Here is a 20,053-nt window from a genome sequence, read left to right as displayed (position 1 = left end):
TTAGCTGCGTCAGCATGACGTCGGGGTGACGTCATCAGGTCAAAGGCGCCAGCCCAGGTCAAACCGGACGGCTGGGGCCCACATGTCAGTGTAGCAGCTAACTAACAGGGTTAGTTAGTGTTACGTTAGCACTAATCTAGGTTAATTAGGGCCTGGGCCCACTGGTTAGTGACTAAACTAACTGTCAGGGTTAATTAACACTAATCTAAATCTAACTAAAGGTTAACAGAGACGGGCCCGCACGTCAGTGACCCTGGGGGGTCAAACTGGCCCCACACAGTCAACTGTCAACGGGGTCAACCCCACCGGCGACTTGACGCCGGCGAGGCCAGCCGCGGCGGCGAGCCTCGGGTTTGCGTCTCCGGCGACCAAACGGCCGGCGGAGGGCATCTACGTGACGCTGGTGGACTCGCGCGTCTAGTGGTGCAGGCGGTGGGTGCGGGGGTGGCTGGAGTTGAGTGCGGCGTCGATCTCGGCGGTGGCCGGAGTTCGGGCGCACTCGGGAACGGGGCTGCGGTGGCCATGGAGTGGCGTGCTTAGCTCCTGCGGTACCTACGCGGCGCGGTGAGCACGTGGGTGTGCTCGGTTGGGAGCTACGACAACTGTGGCCATGGCGGCGAGAAGCTCGGGCGGCGGCGCGGTTCGGTCTCCGGCGAAGCAACGGCTACGGGGCATAATCGAGCTCAGGAAGAGGGGGGTTAGATGCAGGAGCTCACAGCGCTTCGGATGGGAGGCTTGAGGGCTCGGGGAAGGCCTGCAGACGGCGGAGTGGCGATGGAGTTCGTCAGAGCTCGAGGAAGAAGACGAAGCCGATGCCGGCGATGCAGCGCGTACGGGCTCGAGCGCGTCAGCTTGGAGACATCGGGCGTTGCAGCGAAGCTTCTGGATGCGTCGAGGGGGCGAGGGGATGGCAGTCGGCGCAGCAACAGCGAGTGGCGGCGGCGGCTGTGTTCGGTGCGTGCGAGGAAGAGAGCCAGGGGAGGGGATGGGGATGAGAGAGAGCGAGAGAGAGTCGGGGCTGGCGCGTGGCATCTCCCAGAGGTGTCCGGGCAAGCAGGCAGAGAGGAGGTGGCCAGGGCGCGTGCCTGCGCGCGGCGACCACACGCGCGTGTCCTCCTGGCAGGAGCTTGAGGACGGTGGCGCTGGTGGGCTGGGCCGCACAGGTGGGCTGCCAGCTGGGCCGTCCATGCTGGACAGGTAAGCGCCAGGTAGGTCTTCTGCTCTTTTTTTAATTTTTTCTGTTTTTCTATTTTCTGTAATTGTGTTTGGCTTTATTAAAAATGCCAGGGCATTTCCAAAAATCATGAAACTGCTCAATGTCACTGTTTGGAATATTTCCAACAGCAAACATTTCAGTTTGTGATTATTTGAGCATTTGAAATATTATTTAGCAATTAAATGCCCAAATGCAAATACCATATGATTTAATTCAAAAATCCAGAATGGCCTCGAAAAATGTGCACCATTTTTGGGAGAGGTTCTAGACTAATCCAAAAATGATGAACTTTTCTGAAGGGCATTTTGGGTTCATTGAGAATACTTTTATTTGAACCTAGTTGATTTGATCTGGTGCTAGGGTTTGAGCAATCCCCATTTCAAATTTAATAGAAATTTAAACATGATGCAACACAAGACTAGCTAACCCAGAGCAGGCCAGAACCAGGGATGTGACAAAGGTGCACTGGGCGAAGATGGATGCTGAAAAGCTGATGATCGAAGGACCACCGGATGGGAAGGAGCACCGCAAGCCCGAGTAATACTATGAGGGTGTCCTGAAAGGATCCCGCCTTGTGGCGGAGCAATGCATCAAGGACATTATATTCCCATGAATACCGTCATGTTGTCCTATGTAATGCTGAACAAGGTCATTTCTATTATTTATTGCCTCTTTTTTGAAAGTTTTTCCCCTGTGCGGCCGTTTTATATATTAATCCTGAGAGTTGGCTAGTCATCGGCTTCTGCCCCCACATAGGAAGTACAGGGGTGTTCGGGATAAACCTGAGCACTCTTTACCCCAGTTTTGGGTCCTTGAAGGAGGTGTTCAGCGCAACGAACTAGGAAATCAGACTATAAGACTTTATCACTCTCACTTAGCCATGGGAGTTTGACAAAAGGAAGGTAGGCGCAGCCCCTGGTGTTCGGAAGACCGTACGAGGGGCTCTATAAGCACCTGATCGGAAGAAAAGCCGATCCATCGCACGCTATATTAGTTATCGCATAATGCGGAAGAAATCCTTAAAGATTTTGCAACCTCTCGAACAATTGACCAGCTCTCGCCGTATCATGACAGTCAGTTTTCGGCTTTCTCTACTGAGGCGCTCGTCCGGAAGAACCGGGACACAATCGCAGTAGTTCTCCTGGTGCCACCTTAGTCGATAGAGCGGAACGTAAGGTAGAAAAACACGGGAGCCGGGCAAACCCAACTATTGACCCAAGACATGATTCGGAGCCGATGCATATAATGCTATAAGTTCGGGGTGCCAAGCGACCGTGAGGGTGTTCGGACTTTATTGCCGTATTATGGGTACAACGAGGCCCCTGGCATATTGAGGAATATCATAGTGTACAGATGCCATTTGACAAATGATATCGATAAAAAAAGATCAGCAAGTAAGCGCCATGTAAAGCCACATAATGCAATTTTGAATAATACGTCGACGCATATGAGTACAAATAATGTGATAAAAGGAAATATGATTTCAGAACCTGCTATGACCGGGGGAGGGAAGCCGTGTGCGGATCCGGGTAATAATCGGATGATCATCGAGGGGAATATTTAAAGATTCCCTTACGCGTTCGAGCTGTTTCCCTTCTTGGTATTTTCGTCCGTTCATGGGTCTGTTCTCCATGTCACCAGTCCTGGCCTACACAAAAGTGGACCTGCAAAGAAAATGCAAAAAATGTTTATGTGCCACGGAGCGGTTAAGCCGCATTGTGTGGCCTATCCTAGTTTTGCCTCCGTTTGATGTCGGAGTGTTTTAATTCAGCTTCTGACGAGTAGGGTTATCCTGCCGCAAAGTAGTTCAGACTCCCTTGACGGTGTCCGGGAGCTTGGCCGTCGACTCGAGGTTTGATTGAAAGATGCCACTCGTTGCTTCTACTGTTAAGGCGGCGGTGCACTCTTCGACGCGGAGGGAGCGTTCGGCCTTGCCACTAACTGTTATGATGCCGCGCAGGCCGAGCATCTTGAGCTTAAGGTAGGCATAATGTGGCACCGCGTTGAATCAAGCAAACGCGGTTCGTCCGAGCAGTGCCTGATAGTTACTACGAAAAGGGATGATGTCGAAGATTAACTCCTCGGTACGGTAAATGTCCAATGATCCAAAAACTACCTCCAGAGTGATGGAGCCTGTACAACGGGCCTCCACACCTGGTGTCTGGGATATACCCCGCGGCATAACCCGGCCGGAAGTATAACCCGGCCGGACTGGACAACTCACTGGTAACCCGCCCGATCTTGGCGGTTCATTAGTAAACCGGTGGGCGGGTCAAATGGATGACGAGGCCCAAGGCCCAGAAGGCCGGTTCACATTTAATGGTGGGCCGGTTTATGAGGAAAGCACAAGGAATATTCCCTTACAAAGGAAGCAATACTAGGATTCCACTTGTTATAGAATAGTCCTAGTCCTACTAGGACTACACATGTAACCCGCCCCTCCAACTTATATAAGGAGGGGCAGAGCTCCCCAAAGAGGGACAAGAAAGAAGAAACAATCTCTAGGGCTAGACACAGCTAGGAGAGCCGGTTTACGGTGACTCCCTCGTGATGATAATGAGACCTAGCCTCAAACAGCATGTAGGGTTGTTACCGGATGATGTTTCCCGGGGCCCGAAGCTGTCTAAATCCTTTGTCTTGCGTGTTGCATTTTCTCGTTTCCGCTCAACCCCTCTCAAGCTACCACATAGATGCGTTGGCCTCACGACTAAGTCCTCACACTAGGACATCTGCCATGACAATTCCACGATAGTTGGTGCCCACCGTGGGGCTCGCGCACGGTGGTGTTGAGTTCTTGAAGGGATCTTTTTCAAGGATCGAGAGATTCACGGCTTTTCCAGTAAAGGGGAGCCAGTCTGCAAGAAATCTACATGGGCTATGTTTTTAATCAGCGGTCTAAGTCAGATCTGAGCAATTACTGGGCGGATTAAATTTGATGTTCAACTTTGGATCTGGGATCACGAGATTTGGGTTCAAAAAAGAAATCAACCGTCGTTCGTCTGGATGAGCGATTAAATAAAAAAGTCGTCGAGACCGACGTTTTCCGCTGCAACCTATTTGGCCGAATCATCAAGTTCCAAGCGATAACTGTTGTAAGTCAGAATTGTCAAGTCGTGTGTCCTCGAGTTGTCCAAGGACTAGGGTCCAGTTTTGTCTCAATTGGATTGCTGATCCTACCAGCTGCCATACGTTACATCAACCAAGGCAAGGCTAATTGGTGCTATTGCCCGTTACCTGAAGGGAGTCAAAGACGGTCAAGAGCCGGCCGGTCTTTCTCTGTTTCCAACTCGGATTGGCCCCGCCTACCACTGCTCGGCTCCGCGCGCACATACGGGTGTGAGCACACAGCGGCCCGGCTCGCATCTACTGCTATTGCCTCAAAGCCGCCAATGTTGTGGCCAATGTACAGCCGCCAGCACCGGCTCGCCATCCGCACGCTCGCAAGCGCCGGCCCCGCCTTTTCCTACTACGCCCGGTCGCCTCAAGTCGGCAAGGACTGAGTCGCCCGCGTGCTGCAGGCCGCGAGTTGTCTCGCTAGTGTGACATTGCTGAACCGCCGTGGCCTCATTCCGTCTCAACTACGACCCGGTTCCGCTGCCCTGAGCCATCATCGGTGCCCGCATCCACGGCCTTGCTTCGGCCCTGGGCCGCCGTCAACGTACTGACAAAGAGCCACCCTCACCGTCATTGTTGCGGATTCGAAGCCGTCGTTCTCTTATAACATCACCACCATATCGTCGCCTATGCCAGGATGAACCGATGCCGCTGCCAAGTCGCTGCTGCTGCCTTTGTGCTTCCAAGCCACCCCGCGGCCTCGCCTTGATGACCCTACAGTCCCGCGCTACCCCGAGTTAAACCGCCGGCACCACTACAGTTTGGTTAACTTCAAACAGCCAGTTGGGAAGAACCATTGGCCGAGTTGCTGACACGGCTCATACGGGATCATTTATAACCCGCCGCAGTCACCTCGACCTTCTATGGATTCACACCGTGCTATCAAAACCAACGATATACAACTTCTGCCGGTTTATATCACGGTCAAATATGGAGAATCTCAAGCCAACTCCTCGAGTCGCCTTGAGACTTGGGGGCTATAATGATATGACTCAGCAAATGTTGCCGGTTTTCAGTGAATTTAAGAACCCCAGGACGTTGGAGGGAAAGATAACCTGGTCCCGGAGGCTACAACCGTATTGGTGAAAATTTAAAGGTCGTCATAAAATTTCTGGCTCAAATGAAGGATTCCGGTTCAAAATCTGGTTCAAGGGAAATCTATCTTCCACAAAGCTCTGAAGCTCTCAAATCCGGTTTAAGAATCTCCGGTTCAAAAAGAATTAATTTCTTGCAAGTTCGAGTTCAAAGGCCGTCAGAAAATTTCCGGCTAAAAATGAAGATTTCGGTTTAAAATCCGGTCCAAGGGAAAGATGTCTCCCACAAATCTTTGAAGCTCTCAAAATCCGGTTTAACATCCGGTTCAAGAACAAATATCTCTCGCAAAGTTCGAGTTCTCAGAAAAATCACTTGGGGGCTTGGTCATGTTCGAACCATAGCTACACCTCTTGATCGGCGTAAGGCCACCAGGGAAATCACTTGGGGGCTTGGTCGTATTCGATCCATAGCTACACCTCTTGATCGGCGTGAGGCCAACAGGAAATCACTTAGGGGCCAAAGAGAGTGTTGCAAAAGCACAACTCAAACATAGGCACCCATTGAGCACAGCTCACAAAGTTACTTGGGGGCTCTTTGTGCAAAGCAACAAAGAGTTTGAAAAGACCCTTCTAATTGGCTATCAAGCCATGGCTTGGAAGCCTGGTGTATTCACCTAAAACCCCGGGTTAACCTGCCTTCATCAAGTAAGCCACTCCTATCCAGGTAATCCTGGCATGACCCCCCGAACATTTGACAAGTTACTCTTATACAGACCCTGAACTTGTCAAAGTTAAAACGACGATTGGTTAGTTGGAGGCCCATCTTAAAAGGCTTTGTCAAATGGTTTAACTCAGCAGCCTGGCAGCCCACGAAAAGCTTCGAATTTGGGCCTCGTAGCCCTCGAAAAGCCTCGACTACAAGTTTTATTTGCTTTTTCTTTTTGTAAGTTTCATCTCTTTGGATAAAGTTCTAAGTTAAACCGGCGTTCATTGGCCCGGCCTGACTATAAGTCATTTCATCAGTCCGGTGTTTCTTAACCCGGCACAAGCTTTCAACTATCAGTTGTTAGTACAAACTTGGCGTTGACTATAAGTCACCAGGATGATTATCCGGTGTTTATTACAACCCGACACGGTCTTTTTACAAACTGGCAAAATATGAGGGGAGTTATCATACTCAAGATTTGGGTTATCACCCTTACTACAAAAAGTTGGTAAACCAACAATCTGATTCAATGTCATAGGTATGATATATTTCATATTTGATTATTCTTAAGTGCAGCCTTGGTTATAAACCCGGTTATATGTTGGGCATTATGACCCGTCCGGCGGTAAACCGCCAAGACACTTTAAACTTGTTGTATGCAGAAACAGGTTGAATAAAGCATAATTAGAAATCACCGGTGTTTATTAACCCGGCCTGGCTTTGGACTATAAGTCACAAGTATGATGATAAATTATCCGGTGTTTATTAACCCGGCCTGGCTTTGGACTATAAGTCGCCAGTATATATTTGGATTGCGCCATTGGAATCATGCGCTTATAAATCATTGGATATATTATTCAAATCTTTAATAGCCAACATGGCTGGATTTTTATTATGGTTATCAATAACCAGTATTATGATTAAGGTTTTCAAAGTCGCTTTAGCGCAATGGCTATCATATTATCAATGGATATGATTTATTCTACAATTGAAGGAATAGTCCCGAGTCGCTGCAGGATTACGACCCGGCACTTGGGGGCTACATTATTTCAGTTGAGATTACATCAAATACACAAGTCTCATGTCGATGCAAGCATGCACCATGACACTTGGGGGCTAATGCAAAGTCATTGTTTGCTCACCTTATTGAAGACCCGACTCATCACATCGTAATGGGCCGGCCATTGGGGGCTACTAATTGCTCCTGTCGACTATTCAAGGTACAAAGGTTTTTATCCATTATATTGAAGGGTCCATTGCTCAATTGGTAAATCACAAGGCTTTTAACCTTATGGACATGGATTCAAGCCCCACGATGGGGGTTACATCATATGATGTTATTTTCTTTGAAGTATATATAAATCCCCAGCTCAATATTATCTTACTGAGCCAGCCCTTGGGGGCTACACGTTGATGTTAAAGTCTACATGATCATATTTTCAAAGTCTCTGCTCATTATTTACATAATGACCCGTTCCTTGGGGGCTACACTGGTTGAAGTTTTTATGAGCATCAGGAAATTACAAGTCCCAGGTTGCTGCAAGCATGACAACCCGGCACTTGGGGGCTACATATGTGGAATACTCTGTTCTGACTAGTGATTGAGATGAACAAACTGGATTTCTTAAAACTAGTGACATTCATATTTAAGCAAATCTTAAGCTATTACTACATTACCTTCTTAAGATTTGAGGGCTACAAGTGATAGGCATATAAGAGGTATATTTTCAAAAGCTGATGTTAACAAACAATTATGACCTGGCATTGTCTGTTTTATAACCCGATAATGGTGGTAATCATAAACCGGCAAGTTCTACATCTTCAAGCCGGCTGGATATCAATTGAATATTTGAAGACCAATATTTTTGTCAAATGAGAGCATTGAAGGCCGAATCAAATGGATTCTTTATTTACAATATTTCTTCTACAAAAAAATTGATTATGAAGCTGGTCTACTGACCCGGATTTTCTAGGAGGAAATGACAAGGACTTAAGGATGATCAAGTGTCGGTTTATAAGAATATTTAAACCGGAGCACAACCCACCAAATTTGTTCGTGTGTTTATGTTGCAGATCAGTTTAACATGGATAAATCCAAATTAAACTGGGGGCTAATGTCGGGGATATACCCCGCGGCGTAACCTGGCCGGAAGTATAACCCGGCCGAACTGGACGACTCACTGGTAACCCTCCGATCTTGGTGGTTCATTAGTAACCCGGTGGGCGGGTCAAAAGGATGATGAGGCCCAAGGCCCAGAAGGCCGGTTTACATTTAATGGTGGGCCAGTTTATGAGGAAAGCACAAGGAATATTCCCTTACAAAGGAAGCAAGACTAGGATTCCACTTGTTATAGAATAGTCCTAGTCCTACTAGGACTACACATGTAACCCGCCCCTCCAACTTATATAAGGAGGGGCCGAGCTCCCCAAAGAGGGACAAGAAAGAAGAAACAATCTCTAGGGCTAGACACAACTAGGAGAGCCGGTTTACGGCGACTCCCTCGTGATGATAATGAAACCTAGCCTCAAACAGCATGTAGGGTTGTTGCCGGATGATGTTTCCCGGGGCCCGAAGCTGTCTAAATCCTTTGTCTTGCGTGTTGCGTTTTCTCGGTTCCGCTCAACCCCTCTCAAGCTACCACATAGATGCGTTGGCCTCACGACTAAGTCCTCACACTAGGACATCTGCCGTGATAATTCCACGACACCTGGTATAACACCTTGAAAGGTGGTTTTAGTGGGATTGATCATTAAAGGATCGATACCCATCTTGCGCGCTGTGTCTTGATACAGCAGGTTTAGACTGCCGCCTCCGTCCATAAGGACTCGTGTGAGGTGGAATCTGTAAATTATTGGCTCAAGGACTAGTGCGGCTGAATTGCCCTGACTGGTAGTGGTCGGACGATCCATATGGTCAAAGGTGATCGGCCATAGGTTATATTTTGGTGTGACTGGCTCCGTTGCGTCGACATCCCTAAGAGTGCACATCCGTTCCAGCTTGAGAATGTGGGTGGCGTTTATCATGTTCACCGTTTTGATTTGTGGGGGAAATTTCTTTTGCCCCCCTATGTTCGGTGACCGGGGCTCCTCGTCGTCGTCATCACTTTGAGACCCCTTCTCCTTGTTTTCGGCACCTGACCTGCCGGCTTGTTTAAAGACCCAGCATTCTCTGTTGGTATGATTGGCTAGTGTTCCTGGGGTGCCATGAATTTGGCATGGATGGTCGAGTATACGGTCCAGACTGGGCAGGCCCGGATTGTTCCTTTTGAATGGCTTTTTCTGCTGACCGGACTTAGAGCCACTAAATCTGGCATTGACGGTCGTGTCTTCGGTGTTATCACCATGATTATGATGCTTGTGTTTATTGCGCCTGGGCTTGCCGTTGCTAGCTTTGGCGTCTGAGGTTCCAGGATTGCTTACTTTGCTGTTGTTACGATCCAACCAGCTATCCTCGCCCACACAGAAGCGGGTCATGAGTGTCGTGAGGGCTGCCATGGTCTTCGGCTTCTCTTGGCCGAGGTGTCGGGCAAGCCACTCATCACGGATGTTATGCTTAAAGGCCGCTAGGGCTTCAGCGCCGGACAATCGACAATTTGGTTCTTTTTAGTTAGGAACCGAGTCCAGAATTTCCTGGCTAACTCTCCGGATTGTTGGGTTATGTGACTTAAATCGTCAGCATCCGGTGGTCGCACATAAGTGCCCTCGAAGTTATCCAAGAATGGGTCTTCCAGGTTCTCCCAGCTTCCAATGGAGTTTGCCGGCAAACTATTCAGCCAATGCCGAGCCGGTCCCTTGAGTTTTAGTGGGAGGTACTTGATGGCATGTAGATCATCGCCGCGGGCCATGTTAATGTGGAGAAGGAAATCTTCAATCCATGCCGCGGGGTCTGTTGTCCCATCATATGGTTCAATGTTCACGGGTTTAAACCCTTCTAGGAACTCATGATCCATTACTTCGTCAGTGAAGCATAGGGGGTGTGCGGCGCCTCTATGCCGGGCTACATCACGACGCAATTCAAATGAGTCTGGTCGGTTGTATTTGGCCCGGCCAGATTTGTATTTAGTGTATCCGGCATGGTAATCATCGTCACGCGTTGGGGCGCGCCCCCGTGATCCGTAGATCGATCTTGACTGTCCTGATTTGTTTTCCAACATGTCTCGCAGGTCCTGCGTGTAGCCCCGGGCCTTCATTTTTTTATTTGATTGGCAACGGGGTGCGGGCTGGTACGCCGCTTTGTCTCAGCCACGGGGTGGCCGGTCAACCGCATCATGCGCTGGTAGTGTAGGCTCTGGTGCCTTCTTCTCAAATTGAGGTAACGGCATGCACTTTGGGTAGCTTTTGGTTGGGCACTCGAGTCCGTATTCCTCGTCTGTCAGGACCTCAGTCCATCTATCGGTTAGCAGATCTTGATCAGCTTGAAGCTGCTGCTGCTTTTACTTCAGGCTTTTTGCACTGGCTATAAGCCGGCGCTTAAAGAGCTCCTGCTCGACGGGATCCTCCGGTATGATAAATTCATCATCACCGAGGCTCACCCCATCTTTGGAGAGGGGCATGTAATTGTCATCCTCCAAGTCTCCATCTATTGCTTGTTCATCAGGGCTAGCTTGCCCATCCTCCCGTCCGGCTTGCTCGAAGCTTGGCTGGGCGGGATTGTTTTCGTCTTCGGCACCATCCGGAGTGCTATTGTCTCTTGTGCCGGTATCGCCATTTTTGCTATGGCGGGGCTCGAAGCGGCGCCGCCGGCGCTTAGGTTGCTTCTCGAGGGGATTATCCTCCGTTGCCTCGTCGCCATTGCTTTATTTGGGCGTGTCCACCATATATATATCATATGATGAGGTGGCTGTCCAGCGCCCTGTGGGCGGTGGTTCCTGTTCTTCTCCGGCATCGTCGTCCATACCGTCGATGTCTTCGGAATCGAAATCAAGCATGTCGGTTAAGTCATCGACAGTGGCTATCAAGTGGGTGGTGGGTGGGAAACGAATTTCTTCATCGTCCGCTTCCCACTCAAGCCGGACATAGTTCGGCCAGGAGTCTCCTGACAAGGACAGAGATTTCAACAAATTCAGCACGTCACCCAAGGGCAAGTTCTGAAAGATATCCGTGAAGGTAAACTCCATGATCGGTGCCCAATCAGGTTTGACAGGCACGGATGCGCGCGGTTCGGAGCCTATGGACGGAGACGAGTCTGAGGGTCCGATGACGCAAACCTCATTAGAGGCGAAGCCTGTGTTCGACTCTATCGCCGATGAGTGTGCAGCCTCCGTGGCGGGGTCTATCCACCTGCCCTCGGAGGGAACGATCTGCTCTAGATCTAAGGTCGGGGCAGCTGCGGGCGTGACCTCCCGAACACCGTCCGATAGCAGATCTAAGCCGTGCTCATCGTGACTGTTCGGCACACCTGTCATGGGCTCGAATCCGTCGAAGATCAAGTCTCCGCGGATGTCGGCGGTGTAGTTCAGGCCTCCAAACCTGACCTGATGACCAGGGGCGTAGCTATCGATCTGCTCCAGATGGCCAAGCGAGTTGGCCCGCAGTGCGAAGCCGCCGAATACGAAAATCTGTCCAGGGAGGAAAACCTCGCCCTGGATCGCGTCGTTGTGGATGATGGAAGGAGCCATCAAGCCTTATGGTGACGACACAGTGGAACTCTCAATGAAAGCAGCAATGTCAGTGTCAAAACCGGCGGATCTCGGGTAGGGGGTCCCAAACTATGCATCTAAGGCTAATGGTAATAGGAGGCGGGGGACACAATGTTTACCCAGGTTCGGGCCCTCTCTATGGAGGTAATACCCTACTTCCTGCTTGATTGATCTTGATGATATGAGTATTACAAGAGTTGATCTACCACGAGATCGTAGAGGCTAAACCCTAGAAGCTAGCCTATGATTATGATTGTTGTTGTCCTATGGACTAAGCCCTCCGGTTTATATAGAGGGGGCTAGGGTTACACAGAGTCAGTTACAAAGAAGGAAATCTACATACCCGAATTGCCAAGCCTGCCTTCCACGCAAAGGAGAGTCCCACCCGGACACGGGACGAAGTCTTCAATCTTGTATCTTCATAGTCCAACAGTCCGACACAAGTACATAGTCCGGCTGTCCGAGGACCCCCTAATCCAGGACTCCCTCAACCACCGGAGAAGTAATGGGCCTTATTGGGCCTAGGGGGAGAGAGAGAGAGGGGCTGCCAAGGGCTGGCCGCGCCCCCTCCCATGGGCCTAGTCCGAATTGGACTAGGGGGAGGGGCGGCACCCCCTCCTTCCTTCTCTTTCCCCTCTCCTTCCTTCTTTTCCTAGTAGGACTAGGAAAGGGGGGGGTCCAACTCCTACTTGTAGTAGGATTGCCCCCCTTGGGCGCGCCCTATGAGGGTCGGCCGGCCTCCTCCTTTCTCCTCTATATACGGGGGAGGGGGGCACCCTATAGACACACAAGTTATTGTTCTAGCCGTGTGCGGTGCCCCCATCCACATATTTCCACCTCGGTCATATCGTTGTAGTGCTTAGGCGAAGCCCTGCGTCGGTAACTTCATCAACACCATCACCACGCTGTCGTGCTGACGGAACTCTTCCTCGGCCTCTGCTAGATCAAGAGTACGAGGGACGTCACCGAGCTGAACGTGTGCAGATCACGGAGGTGATGTGCGTTCGGTATTTGATCGGTTGGATCGCGAAGATGTTCGACTACATCAACCGCCTTACTTAGCGCTTCCGCTTTCGGTCTACGAGGGTACGTGGACACACTCTCCCGCTCGTTGCTATGCATCACATAGATAGATCTTGCGTGATTGTAGGTAAATTTTTTGAAATACTGTGTTCCCCAACAGTGTGATCCATGCATCACCACCTCTCCTTCCTTCTCTTTTATTTCTTTTTGCAAGTGCCAACTTGCCCTCCTCCATTAATGTTCATCTGCCAAATTTCAGCTCATTTAAAGTTGTTTTGGTCAGGTTCAAAAATGTCTCAAGTTTAAATCTAATTCAAATTTGGAATATTTATCTTCCTTTAAAAATGTCCAAACTATTTTTACAATTATGCGCATAAATCTAGGGTCATGGGGATATTTTCATAGTGTCTGTTTAGGACACATCTAAGCTAATGTCCACTCTATTTGTGGGTTTTTTTTAGTTTTTTTTGTTTCTTGTTGCTGCATTATATTTGTGGGAGCTTAGATGTGCCATCCTCAAAAAAACATCTAGATGTGAATTAGACAAACTGATTTTCATATCTCTCACACCCATGTCCAATCCCCCTGTGCTTTTTGCTCCTTATTTCTGTTTGAGGGAAAAGGAAAAGCAGCAGCAGCAGACCGGCCCAGCGCAGCATGGCAGCCCAGCCATCTGCCGCGGCCCAGCAGCAGCAGCGGCAGCCCACTTCCTACCTAGGCACCGCAGCCGCAGCAGCCCACCAGCGCAGCCCCTCGCTCTCTCCCGTGGTAAAACCACGTGGATGCCCATGCGGGACCCGCTTGCCAGCGACTTCCCCTCCTCTTCTTCGTCCTCCTCGGTCCCCCTCTCGCTCTCACGGTAAAAAGTTCAGGGGCACGAGCACATGGCCACGGTGGCGAGCCAGCCGCGCCCGCGCCCCCTATAAAGCCACCCCGCGGCTCCCTAGGGTTTCTCCCTCTCCTCCTCACCTCCCTCCGCGCCGCCGCCTCTCCACAGATCCCCCTCTCGCGCCTGTTCGCTGCTCCCAGGAGCCATGGCTGCCCCGAGCAGGAGCTCGCCGCCGGTTTAGCAGCGCTCCGGCCTCCTCCACGTCGCCCACAAGAACCCCCGCGCCATCCCGGTTCCATTCAGACGCCAGGGCGCACTCAAGGACTCCATCCACAACGTCCACTTCTTCCTCTCGGACAGTAGATCGCGCCAAGTTCGTCGACCTGCTGCCGACGCCTCCCCTCCGTTCCCGGCCACGTATTCTTGTCCTAGGGTAAGGAGGTATACCTGGATTCCTCCCCCCTTCTTCTCGACGCTGGATGATCCCCGTAGGAGATGCTAGGGTCGCGCCTTTGCCATGATCTCGATGCTCTGGCGATCTTTGAATTTTGTGTGCAGTTGCAGTAGACGCCGTGGTTGCTCGCGCTTCGCCCCCCGCTCTCGTTCACCTCTCTGCACCACTTCTGTCCGCACCACACCACCCCTCGCATCACCCACGCCAGCGCAGCCCCGCTTGCCCCGCGCTGTCCTGCTTCCTCTGCTTGCACGCGCACGAGCTCTGCACCCCTTCATGTCGCCGCTGCATGAGCTCGTGCTCGAGAGTTTGCAAGCGCGCCACTGCACCCGCACTCCCTTGCCATTCCCGCACGCCCGCCGCCGCCTACGGAGCCCCCTCGTGCCGCCGTTGATCGCTGGCGACGACGCCGTCTCCTACTCCGTAGAATAAAACCAAGCCAGGGTCTTGGACGGTATAAAGAAGGTCAGACCCCTACCTTAGCACAGTCACACGGCCAGCAACCAGGGCGTTCTGGGTTCGATTCCCAGGTGCGCGCCCTTTTCCTTTTATATGTTTCGTGAATGCTGACAGGTAGACCCCACCTGTCATGCACACACACTCCCAGGCTCAGCAGTACGGAAGACAGGGAGCATATGGCCTGTGGATGCAAACGCTGGAAGGCGGTAGCACGAAATACGTACATGCAATTAGAACGGGTTTAAATAATAGGATAGGTGCTAAGTCATCTAGTCCTATTTTCACCGGTTGTGGCATTTTAGTTTGCTTGCAAACTTGTATTAACTATGTGTTTTGATGCTATTTTGTTTAATAAAATGGTTGTGTGCATCATTTGATGGTTGATGCATAGGTCTGAAAGATTTTTTTTTATGAAGTCCGTTTTGTTGATCCGCGTTGGATTTGTACACTGCCCGCGTTGGAGTTGTACACTGCTTTTGCATAGTCGTGCCAACTTCGTGGCCAGCCAAGCAGAAGAAAGCAACATGAATTGAATGGTGTGTACCCACCTACGGATGCATTGATATCTACAGCATTCAATTCCACACTTAACCCTCACGATGCGGCCTCTCCCCCTCTTCACCCAACTTCTTCTTTCTTGTTATAAGAAGGAGAAGGATGAGCCAGTAAGAGGGAGAAGTGCATGGATGATCCCGCGTACATATGAACACACTCCCAGGCTCAGCAGTACGGAAGACAGGGAGCATATGGCATGTGGATGCAAACGCTGGAAGGCGGTAGCACGAAATACGTACATGCGATTTGGACGGGGTCAAATAATAGGATAGCTGCTAAGTCATCTAGTCCTATTTTCACCGGTTGTGGCCTTTTAGTTTGCTTGCGAACCGGTATTAACTATGTGTTTTGATGCTATTTTGTTTGATAAAATGGTTGTGTGCATCATTTGATGGTTGATGCATAGGCCTGAAAGATTTTTTTTTATGAAGTCTGTTTTGTTTATCCGCGTTGGAGTTGTACACTACCCGCGTTGGAGTTGTACACTGCTTTTGCATAGTCGTGCCAATTTCACGGCCGGCCAAGCAGAAGAAAGCAACATGAATTGAATGGTGCGTACCAACCTACCGATGCATTGATATCTACAGCATTCAATTCCACACTTAATCCTCACGACGCGGCCTCTCCCCCTCTTCACCCAACTTCTCCTTTCTTGTTATAAGAAGGAGAAGGATGAGCCAGTAAGAGGGAGAAGTGCATGGATGAACCTGCGTACATATGAACTCATTTTGGAAAGCACAATTTGAAATTCTAAAAAAATCTGAGAAAAATTGCACGGGTACGTCTTCATGTTCTATGTGCGTGCATAAAGTTTCACGAAAAAATAACTTTTTTTGTGGCCTGTGCAAAAAAGAAAAAAAAATTAGGTCGTGGAACACTATTTAGAAGCACTAAAACTTGTCTTTTTTGCGGAGGGAAAACAAAAAGACATTTTTCCATAAAACTTTGTGCCACGTACACACATTTGCAAACATGTATGCGTGATATTTTCTTTTGAATTTTTTAACATTCTAAAACATGCTTAAAATGCATTTTTTGAAAAGTGGGTGCATATGCCCATGGGTTCAAATGGTGCCCTCTCTCCAGTAAGAGGTGTTCCCGAGGGAGGGTAAAAGCAACAGCACATCCAGCCCATCAGAGGAGAAAAGGGAGAAAGTAAGTGTGTAGAGATCGAGAGAGTAGCTATTTTCTTCAGCCAAAGGTACCTGGAGCACTGCATGTGCATATGGTAGCTAGGGCAAGATATCATGTTAAGCCACAAGCTAGCAGCTAACAATGTATCTGTTTTGCTCTCCAGTGTTTGTTTAACTCAACTTTTCTCTTCCGTTATTACAGACAAATTGAAGAGGAGAAGGAGCGGGGCAGCAAGCAGCTAGGTAAGGTGTACAACTTGAACTAGTAGCTATTGGGAATCCACCTTGTGCATTCTTGTAGTTTTCCTTAGCCTCCTTGTTTTTCTTCAAGAAACTCGCTGTAGCTGACTATTCTATAAGAAGCGAGGGTTTTCCTTTCTATATCTGTCACTGTTTTCGTATTAAAATGATTGAACTTTATAGTTTTATTTACAAATTGCACTTTTTTGGTCGCAGCATTTGTTTTTCAGCTCTGAGCTGCAGGCATACATACTCTCTCCTCTTGCTCTAGAATCTCTCACCTCCCTGGACTTTTGGAAAGCAAGTCCTGTAATCATCATTTTTTTTAAACCGTCCTCTAAAATCAATCAGTTTCACCAAGCATGACGCGACAGTTAATGTCGCATGCTGAGAAGTTGGTGGCGTTTTGCTTGGGCTTACGTACATTTGCAACTAGCCCTGTAACCAGGCCAGTTTTCCAGATGACATTCATCGTTAGAATTTTGATTTACAGGTTAACTTTTACCCAGCGTTGAAGATGAACGCTCGTCAGGTCTTGACTCGAACCACACTTAAGAATCACAGAAAGGGTGTTCTATGCATAGTGATACATAAGAAGGATGATTCCCGCAAAAAGAAGAAGAAGGAGGAGGAGACATTAGCCGCCAGCGGTTTCATCGTTAGGGCTGCTCGAGGGAACAGAAGAGCTCTTGTGATGACATGTAATCATGTCGCTGCATATTTTGTCCCTCCTGGGGACAAGCTAGGCATTAGAGCACCTGGGTTAGACCAGGAGCTCGAGTGTGAAATACTCTACCAGGATACCAACAAAGACCTAGCGATTATCGCTGTGTTTGGAATGCCTGAGAATTATCCGGCTTTGATATTTTCCAGTGAGACAACTTTAACGATTGGAACAGATGCCGTGTTAGTGGCATACTACACTCCCGATAAGTTGGAGGAGACTAACAATCCTATTCCCATTGAACCCGGAGCATGTCCTGGAAGCATTGTGTAGGCCTCTCTCCCTATATCTAGCTTATTTTATTGCATATTCGCAGTCGCAGTACACTATTAATTTATAGTACTAATATGCTAACTTTTATTTGTTTCACGAAGTGGACCAAAAATCAGGGAAACAAAAGAAATGGACTGGAAGGAAAGGATGAGGCATGATTGCAAATCAATGAGTGGATGCTCAGGAGGACCAGTTATTGCAAATGGTCGTGTCGTGGGAGTGCAACAAGATGGTGACGTGCAGCAGGGGTACGCAGCTAATTTTGTAACAGTGGAGGCTGTTGTGAGAGAATGGGCTGGCTTGGAAGATGGACAGGCTGCTGTAAGTTGTGACCCATATGGTTTTATCCAATTGATGCATACTGTTTCCTTTTGCTCACTACTAATTTCGGTTGGATACACTACAATTTTCAGGATAGTACCCTAGAGGACCTGTTCGAGTTGCTGCGCGACTGAACCCGGCCTACACGTACTTCAACAAGTGATGCTAGCAGATGGTGCTTGACGTGCACTCGTTGTACTGTTCCATGATTAGTAATGCTAGAAAAATGCACGGAAAATAAAGAATGTATAAAGGAAACGGAAGACTCGTGTTATGATGTACTAGCACTAATTAGTTTCTTCTAACTAGTATGCAGTTGAGCATGAATGTAAGAATCTCTCTCAAAGACTTCAAGAGCACGAACTGTGTGCTCTGATGCTTAAAATTAACCTTTTTTATGGTATCTTAAAATTAACCTTGTGTAGTGAACTGCACCCTCTCTGTAGCAATTATAGAAATGAGATTGGGAGATCTAGCTTTGCTCTTTTTTATCGGTGTAGCACCCGAAACAACAGTGATTGTAGTAATACTTAAAAAATCTTATTTATGAAACTGCGGCATGGGCTAGCTATATTTGCTATCTGACTACCTCACTGCCCCACACTTAATTACAATACTTGTTTCACAATATAGAAATTTTCAACTCAACAAGATTTATATGCTACTAGAATATGAGATTTTGCCCAGTTCTAAATGTTTGCCGAGTTCTTTTTATCTTGGAACTAGGCAAATAAATCTTTGTCGAGTTCTTTTTTCTTTTTGCATTGGGCAAAGAAATCTTTGCCGAGTTGTTTTTCTTTTGCACTAGGCAAAAAATCTTTGTTGAGTTCTTTTTCTTTTGCACTAGGCAAAAATATCTTTGCGAGTTCTTTTTTTGCACTCATTTTTTTCTTTTTAAATATTTTTCTCATTTCTTGTGTGTCTTTTCTTTTTTCATGTTTCTTTTCTTTTGTACAATTTTTTTTCATTTTCTTTTCTTTTGTACATTATTTGTTTCCTCTTTTACTTTTATGCTCATTTATTTTCTATTATATTGTTCTTTCTCCCTATCTATTTTCTTTTATAGGAAGTAAGTGAATGCGATTGATGCTTCATCCGTTGGCAATGCAATTTTTTCCACATTGTTACATGATCCATGTTGAAATCTGGCATCTTTCCATGTTCATTTACTATATTTAAGCCGAAAGTGACTTTTTTGCTTTTAATTCTGAAAAATGCAAGCAAACTCTGAAAAGCATGAAAGTATGCATGGTGTCATCGTATCAACCCTGTAGTACATGGTAAAAAATTGAGAAGATTTCACAAAAAAAATATGGTGTACGTTGCATAGAAATCGAACCATCTCCGAAGAAGAAAATATCTTCCAAAGAGAACGAGTATTGTTCGAAGGCGACACAACCGATGCTTTATCCATTGGCATTGAATTTTTTTTCTACACTCAAGATACGCCATTACATGATCCATGTCAAAATTTGGCATCTTTCAGAGTCTGTTTGCTATATTTAAGTCATTATGTGCATTTATAGACATTAACGAATATTATTCAAATTTGAACTCCAAATGGCTGAAACGGTTGGCACAACTGGGCTGAAAAATTATATTTGTGTTCCTGAGTCTATATTTAGGCATTATATAAGAAAATGAAATGAATTCCTAACATGAGCGGCCCAAGACTCGACCCGGACTGTGAGTTTTTAAATTCAATAAAATGTAAATGGACTCCGAAAAGCATGAAATTTGGCATCGTGTCATCATATGATTCCTGTAGTGTGTGGTAAAATTTTGAAAAAGTTTCACAAAATTTATGACGTACACCCTTTGGAAACTAGACCATCTACAAGGGGGATATATGGCTTCGAGAGGAAACGGGTCTGTTTTGAAGGTGATGCGACCGATTCTTCATCAGTTGGTATTAATTATTTTTCTACACTCGAGGTAGACCATTATAGGATTCATTTGAATTTTTGGCACTTTTTGGAGTTTGTTTTCTATATTTTCACCATTAAATGCATTTCTAGACATTTGAAGAATATAATTCAAATTTGAACTACAAATGCTTGAAAAGGTTGAAAAAATTGAATTGAAAAATCATATTTGTATTCTTGAGTCTACATTTAAGCCTTATACAATAAAAACAAAGCAATACCAAACATGTGGGTGCCAAGACTCGACGCCGAACAAAGAATTTTTCATTGTTTTAATTCCAAGAAATTCATGCAAACTCAGAAAAATCTGAAACATGGCAAGTAGGAAGTAAACTAACCAATGTTTGTTGAAAAATAAAGAAATATATTTCTAACGACTTCTTTTCTGTTTTTCGCTATGTTTTAAAC

General features: G+C 47.5%; 1 protein-coding gene across 3 annotated transcripts; it reads left to right on the top strand.

Moving 5' to 3' along the window:
• Positions 1 to 13,696: 13,696 nt before the first annotated feature.
• Positions 13,697 to 18,149, top strand: LOC119311041. Of its 3 annotated transcripts, XM_037586663.1 has the most exons (6): positions 13,697 to 13,994; positions 16,073 to 16,184; positions 16,365 to 16,405; positions 16,896 to 17,395; positions 17,501 to 17,720; positions 17,813 to 18,149. In XM_037586663.1, the coding sequence occupies exons 4-6, from the start codon at positions 16,920 to 16,922 to the stop codon at positions 17,852 to 17,854; spliced, it is 738 nt and encodes a 245-aa protein (XP_037442560.1). In that variant the 5' UTR covers positions 13,697 to 13,994; positions 16,073 to 16,184; positions 16,365 to 16,405; positions 16,896 to 16,919; the 3' UTR covers positions 17,855 to 18,149. The 3 variants fall into 3 exon arrangements, with proteins under 3 accessions (XP_037442560.1, XP_037442558.1, XP_037442559.1); XM_037586661.1 differs by lacking the exon at positions 16,073 to 16,184; XM_037586662.1 differs by lacking the exon at positions 16,073 to 16,184 and having other exon boundaries at positions 13,697 to 14,002.
• The last annotated feature ends 1,904 nt before the right edge of the window (positions 18,150 to 20,053 follow it).

The sequence above is a fragment of the Triticum dicoccoides genome, chromosome 5B (genome assembly GCF_002162155.2).
Source record: "Triticum dicoccoides isolate Atlit2015 ecotype Zavitan chromosome 5B, WEW_v2.0, whole genome shotgun sequence".
Taxonomy (NCBI): Eukaryota; Viridiplantae; Streptophyta; class Magnoliopsida; order Poales; family Poaceae; genus Triticum; species Triticum dicoccoides.
Note: the sequence above shows the minus strand (reverse complement) of the source record. Positions and strands in the feature narration are given on the sequence as shown.